This window comes from Nicotiana sylvestris, chromosome 5 (genome assembly GCF_000393655.2).
Source record: "Nicotiana sylvestris chromosome 5, ASM39365v2, whole genome shotgun sequence".
Classification (NCBI taxonomy): Eukaryota; Viridiplantae; Streptophyta; class Magnoliopsida; order Solanales; family Solanaceae; genus Nicotiana; species Nicotiana sylvestris.
In genome coordinates, this window is record NC_091061.1 from 155276704 (window position 1) to 155283302 (window position 6599).

A 6599-nucleotide genomic window follows, 5' to 3' on the forward strand; every position below is an offset into this window, starting at 1 on the left:
GCATCCAGAAGCTTCACCCAATTATTCTACGATCTGGTTACAAAGTGATGGAGATATTCCTCCAACATACCATTGAACCGCTCCGTCTGGCCATCAGATTGCGGATGAAAACTTGAGTTGTGACTCAGCTTTGACCCAAGGCACTTAAAGAGTTGGGTCCAAAAGTTACTAGTGAAGCATGAGTCGTCTTTGGGCAGGCCCCAATATTTGACGACATGAGAGAAGAAGAGTCGAGCTCTATCTTCTGCTGATATATATTATGGGCAACAATAAAGGTAGCATACTTGGAAAACCGATCTACTACAACCAAGATAGTTATGAGATCTCCGACCTTGGGCAATCCGATGATAAAATCCAAGGAACCGCTTTCCCAAGGTCTCTTTGGGACAGCTAGTGGTTCCATGAGTCCCGCTTGTGTTAAGCAATCTGACTTGTCCTTCTGGCATACTAGACAAGTCTTCATATACTGAGCAACGTCATCGGCTATTTGAGGCCAATAATATGCACGGCGAAGTAACGCCATGGTGTGTTCCTCACCGGGATGGCCGGCCCACAGAGTATCATGACATTCAGCCAGAAGAGTCCTTCGCATATCTCCTCCTTTAGGAACATAGAGTCGGTTCCTTTTCACTTTCAGGAAACTATCTTCCATGTAGAACTAGCGAGTCTTGCCCTGTCCTACCAAATCAACCAAATACTGTGCAGCAGGATCCTTGATGAGTAAATCCTGTATCTGGTCCTTGATGGAGGTGGCTACTTCTCCCCCCCTTATGACGGCGAGAAGCCACACAGATGCTAGATCAGCTCTCCGACTGAGTGCATCAACAACATGATTGTTCTTCCCACTTCGGTACTCCAGGTTGAGGTAGAATTCAGCTAGGAGTTCCTGCCAACTGGCCTGTCGACCATTCAACTTCGGTTGGGTCATGAAATGGCTAACAGTTGTGTTGTCTATCTTGACCACAAATGGGGTCCCCAGTAGATAGTGCCTCCAGAGGTGCAAGCAGTGGACAACAGCCAATAATTCTTTCTCATGGGCGGCATAGCGCCGCTCTGCATCTTTCAGCTTCCGACTCTCATACGCTACAGGATGCCCTTCTTGTAGCAAGACTCCACTGAGGGCATAGTTAGATGCATCTATTTGTACTTCGAATGGCTTGGCCAGATCAGGAAGGGCCAAGATGGGGCTACTAGACATAGCTGCTTTCAATGCATTAAAGGCCTCCGCTCGCTTGGGTCCCCATTACCAAGGTGTGACCTTCTTGAGGAGTTCTGTCAATGGTACTACAATGAGGGAGTAGTTTTTCATAAATCGCCGATAGAAATTGCATAGACCAAGGAACGCCCTCAAGGTGTGGATATCCTTAGGCGGCGGCCAATCTGTGATTGCCTGAATCTTTTGCTGGTCCATCTTGATCCACCCTTCCTCGATGACATGTCCGAGGAAGTCAGTTTGCTTTTGAGCAAAGGAGCACTAAGATAGCTTCGCATATAGTTCGTGCTCCCTCAATCGAGCTAGGACCTTCCGCAAGTGAATCAGGTGTTCCTCTAATGTTTGGCTATATACCACAATGTCATCCAAGTAGACCACCACGAATTCATCAATGTACTCTCGGAAAACTTGGTTCATCAAAGTGCAAAATGTAGCTGGGGCATTAGTCAAGCCGAATGGCATAACCAGAAAGTCGTACGACCCATATCTTGTCACACAGGTCATCTTGTGTTCATCACCCTCTGCAATCCAAACTTGCCAATAACCTGTCTTCGGGTCTATTTTGGCGAACACCGTCGCACCACCCAGTCTATCGAACAAGTCTGCCATTAGTGGAATAGGGTACTTGTTCTTCATAGTAATTTTGTTTAGAGCCTAATAGTCCTGCCATCATGTTTCTTTTGGAATAGCACAGGGGACCCGTATGGGGATTTGGAGGGCACGATGATCCATGTGTCTAGCATTTTCGTCAATTGTCTCTAAAGCTCGGTGAGTTCGGGTTGTGACATTCTGTAAGGCGCCCGGGTGGGTGGCTTCGCGCCCGGCACCAGCTCAATTTCATGGTCCACAGTGCGCCTAGGCGGTAGTCGCTTTGGCATGTCTTGTGGCATGACATCTTCATACTCTAGTAGTAGCTCCTTCACAGACTCAGGAATGGGACCTAAGGAGCGTTCTACATCTTCAATGCAGAGGGTTTCCAGGAATGTAGGTTCATGTCTTTTGACCCCCTTCTTCAACTATAAGCCGAGATATTTTCACTAGCCATCTTCATGGGCATGCACGGGATAATGCAGGGCTTGGTCACGTTTGTTCCTATCATCAATAACATGTCAGCATACGGTACAGGAATGGTGTTGGTTTGCCTCAGGTATTCCAATCCAACTATCAACTCGAAGTCATTTATGATCACCACACGCAGGTTGAATTTTCCTTCGTAAGGATCAAGCTTCACTGGTACCTCTTTGGCTATCCCACCCACTAGCTGAGGAGGTGAGTTGATAGCCTTGACACCACCTCTGCCCTTCCCTACAACTATACCAAGGCGCTCCACCTGGGTCGAGGAAGTAGTTGTAGGTAGCACCCGTGTCTATCATCGCCCGAATGGGCTTGCCATTTACCTTCATCTCAACAAACATTAAGGTCCTCTCTTGTTTAGGAGGATTTCTCTCATCCTCCTTCCTTTTCCCTTTCTTGGTGCTTGGGCAGGGGTCCTTCTTCTTATGGATGCCAGCACCGGTTCCCGCTAAGGCCTCAGAAATGGAGTCAATAATTGCATTGAAGGCACCTACTGGCTCGGTCTGGTCTGCATCGTCTGTGTCATCATTGGTCCCATCATCAAAGGCTTGATGGGCGTTCATCTGTGCATATGGACACTCATTATTCCAATATGGTCCGCTGCAATGACGGCATCCCGAAGGAGGCTTTCTCCCCCGGTCATTGTTGTTTGACGTAGCACTATTACTGCCTAAGGAGTGAGCCTTAGATTTGGTTACACTCTGATCTCCCCCACTTCTACTAGAGCCACCATTGCTAGGTTGGCCCCCTTTGAATCCCGCTCGGACAGGTGGCTGAGGCCGATCCTTCCGAGCTTCCACTTGATAGTCCCCAAGGCATTCAGCTGCTTGGATCGCCTTGGGTAGGGTATCTACCCTTTGTCTTTGCAGTTCCATGCGGGCATAAGGTTTCAACCCTTCTAGGAAGGTGAAGAGCTTGTCTTTGTCCCCCATGTCACGTATGTTTAGCATGAGCGCGGAGAATTTCCGCACGTAGTCTTGTATTGACTTGGTCTGGCGGAGCTCCCATAGCTTTCTCCTTGCATTGTATTCAACATTTTCGGGGAAGAACTGTAGGTGTATGGATGCCTTCAGTTCTGCCCATGTCTCGATAGCATCTTCACCGACCTTGATGGCTTCGTACTTCACTTGCCACCAGAGTTTAGCATCACCCTGAAGATGCATGGCAGCAGTTGCTACCTTCTTATCTTCTTCTAGGACTCCAACAGCATCAAAGTATTGTTCGATGTCAAAGATGAAGTTTTCCACTTCCTTGGCATTCCTAGCTCTACTGTATGGCTTTGGCTCAGGAATTTTTAGTTTTTGTGTCGCGGAAGCGGGGTTCGCAGCGCCCCCGATTTTGTTTCCACCACCTCGAAGCACGCTCTGCAAAGCAGCATTGATGACATTGAGTTTGTCTGTCAAGTCGTCAATAGTTTGTTGCATGGCAGTCACCCTGTCTACCTCTTGTGCCCTATTGCTAAATCCTCGGCACGCTTCTGTTGGAGTCCCTCGAATTTGCCGAAAATTTTAGCTGCCTCTATGACTGTCGTTTGCCGATCTCCTTCGGAGTCGCGACTGATGTTTTCTATGCCAACATCGGCCTGGAGCACCCTGTGGTCCAGGTCGTCTAACCTTTGCCCTACGCTAGTTCTTAGTTCGGGCACCGTATCCACAATGGGACGTAATCCGTCAACCGTCTATTCAAGGGCCGCAATGCGGTCCCCATGATTCACCATGGTCAGAAATGGTAGTAATGGCAATGCATTCCCTCGTCCGATGTCGAGCCTAGGCTCTGATACCAACTGTTATGCGGCACCTTCCTAAGATTCCTTGGAAGGGCGATGTAAGGCTAAGCAACTGATGTCAGTGCAGTTACTTTCTACCAACTGAGGTCCCCTCCATACGCTAGACTAGATTGTTAGTGCCATACGGGAAAACCAATATCAAGAGCAATTGAGAGAATAGAAAACTTGATTGCATTAATGAAAACTATTACAGAAAGGCAACGCGGTGTCGAGGGGGAGAGACACCAGTACAAAGAATTGTTTGCTTGCTAGAAAGTTTGATTGCTTGATCCCCCTAATAATACTTAAAAAAAATAAACCAAAGCTACAAGACTAGACTTGATTAAACTAGAGAAACATAATGGAAGTACATGGAATAAAACTACTCTATATTTATAATGAAAAGGACTTAGTTTTCTACAAGACAGAAACAGGTCTGTTGTCCGCATTGTAGTCTTTGGCATTAGGGTCTGCACGCGCAGCGTTGTCTGTACGCACGACGCTGTTGGCACCCGCCTGCGGTTGGGCACTGGCGAGGGATATCGGTGGGGCGACAAAGGCACATGCGCGCTTGTCACTTGGCGCGGCCAAGACCACGGGGCCATCTGTGGCGCTAGGCATTAGGAGGCTTGCTAGAACACCACGGGGCGCGCCCAAGGGGTCATGGGGCATGGCTGGAAAACCGCCCATGACACTACACATGATGGTGCACAGAAACCCAGGAACGTACATAAGCATAAAAAGAGATGAGCAGAATAGGTAAGCAAAACAATACTAACCATCAACTTGAAGTTTCAAATGTTCCTATTTGGAAAACTTCACACCTTATGATTTGTTTTTTTGTGTTTCACTGTACAGATTTGCTTACATGTTCTTTGATCCTGCGGTATCAATAGCTGGTTGGTCCTACTGTAGACCCATTATTGCAGTAGATGCAATGGTTTTAAAGTCAAAATATCATGGTGTTCTATTTGTTGTTGTATCAAAGGATGCAAACAATCAAATCTTTCATCTATCTTTTAGTGTAGCAGATCCAGAAAATAATGAGGCATACATTTCGTTCTTCGGGGAAATGAGAAAAGCAATTCAAGTCCGTCGTGAACTGGTTTTCTTGTCATATAGAAACCAATCGATCACAAATGGGATTAGAAACGTTTATCCTGAAGCTCACCATGGTATCTGCCTCTATCACTTTGAGAAAAATTTAAAGCAAAGACATGCAAAAGCCACGGTAATAAATCCTTTTCAAAGTGCTGCAAGGTCATACAAGCTTGAAGTTTTTAATCAGTTAATGTCCCAACTCAAAAGTGTTGACAAGAAAACATACATTTACATAATGGAAGAGCCTCCAGAGAGATGGGCTCAATCGTGGTTCCCACGGCGACGTTATGATATGCTAACAAAAAACATGGTAGAATCAATCAATTCCGTTTTACTAAAAGTGAGAGAGATGCCTATTTTAAGAATGTTAGATTTCATCCAAGAAAAGTTAGGAGAGTGGTTTTACGAATGGAGAAAAAAGTAAATGAAACTTTTCACAAAGTATCAATATGGGCAGAAGAAGAGATGACTAAGAAGATGGACTTTGCTTGCAAAATGTTTGTGAGCACATTTATTAATTTCAGGATTTATTTCAGCTATTTATATCTGTTGCAGTGATTTACTGCTTACATTTAAAAAACTTCATACTTTTTCTTTTTGAAGCAACAATACACTAATATAGTTTATCTTAATTTTTTATTACTTCTTAGGTGTCCAACCTTGATTTAATGTTGTTTAAAATAAATAGTGAAGGAATCAAATTCATTGTGGATTTAAAGAAGAGAACTTGTGACTGCTTAGAATTCCAACTTGATGAATTGCCCTGTCCACATGCAATTGCTGCTATTAATAAGAGATATTTTCAGAAATCTGTTTATTTCTCAAAATGGTATTCAAAGGAAACGTGGTTCAAAACATATGAAGGACATGTGAATATTGTGGGAGATCAAAAATCATGGGATATTCCACAAACTGTAGAATCTGAGATCACAAAACATCCCGATGTAGAGATTTTACAAGGAAGAAGACAAAAGAAGAGGCATATCCCTGTGACTGAATCAGTACAATTGAAGTCTACCAAATGCAGTCGATGTAAACAAGTTGGGCATAATAGAACAACTTGCTTGCCTTCTCCAGCACCTCATCCATATTTCAAGAAACACACTGAAAAATACTCCAACATTCAATAATCCTTGGTCTGAATTTAGACTTTCATTATTGTATGACATATTTGAAATGTGATTTTTTCATAGGAATAAAAAAATAAGCTCTTGGACTATGTTATATACTACTAAAGTACAAACCATTCATTTTTGTTGTGTAGGCTAACAGGTTTGGTTGCATTTTAAAAAAGTACGCAATGACTTCAGCGAGAAAAAACTTCAGGCTTACAGTATGTGAAATACATATCCTTAACAACACACACACACATATACACACACATACATACACACACATACGCGGACAACACACAAAAGAAACGCATGTACAAATAAAAACATCAGC

At 44.3% G+C, this 6599-nt stretch overlaps 1 protein-coding gene across 1 annotated transcript; it reads left to right on the forward strand.

Annotated features, from left to right (window-relative positions):
* The first annotated feature begins 4722 nt into the window (after nt 1-4722).
* LOC104233804 (uncharacterized) lies at nt 4723-6283 on the forward strand. The gene is made up of 3 exons (XM_070147148.1): nt 4723-4811; nt 4911-5463; nt 5804-6283. The coding sequence occupies exons 1-3, from the start codon at nt 4723-4725 to the stop codon at nt 6281-6283; spliced, it is 1122 nt and encodes a 373-aa protein (XP_070003249.1).
* Nucleotides 6284-6599: the final 316 nt, after the last annotated feature.

What these genes read in the sequence shown, in the direction of transcription:
- LOC104233804 (XM_070147148.1), top strand. Translation starts at nt 4,723, where the DNA reads ATGGCTGGAAAACCGCCCATGACACTACACATGATGGTGCACAGAAAC. An exon ending in AAAAGAGATGAGCAGAATAG is followed by an intron (nt 4,812 to 4,910) that starts GTAAGCAAAACA and finishes TTCACTGTACAG; the next exon opens with ATTTGCTTACATGTTCTTTG. An exon ending in ATATGCTAACAAAAAACATG is followed by an intron (nt 5,464 to 5,803) that starts GTAGAATCAATC and finishes ATTACTTCTTAG; the next exon opens with GTGTCCAACCTTGATTTAAT.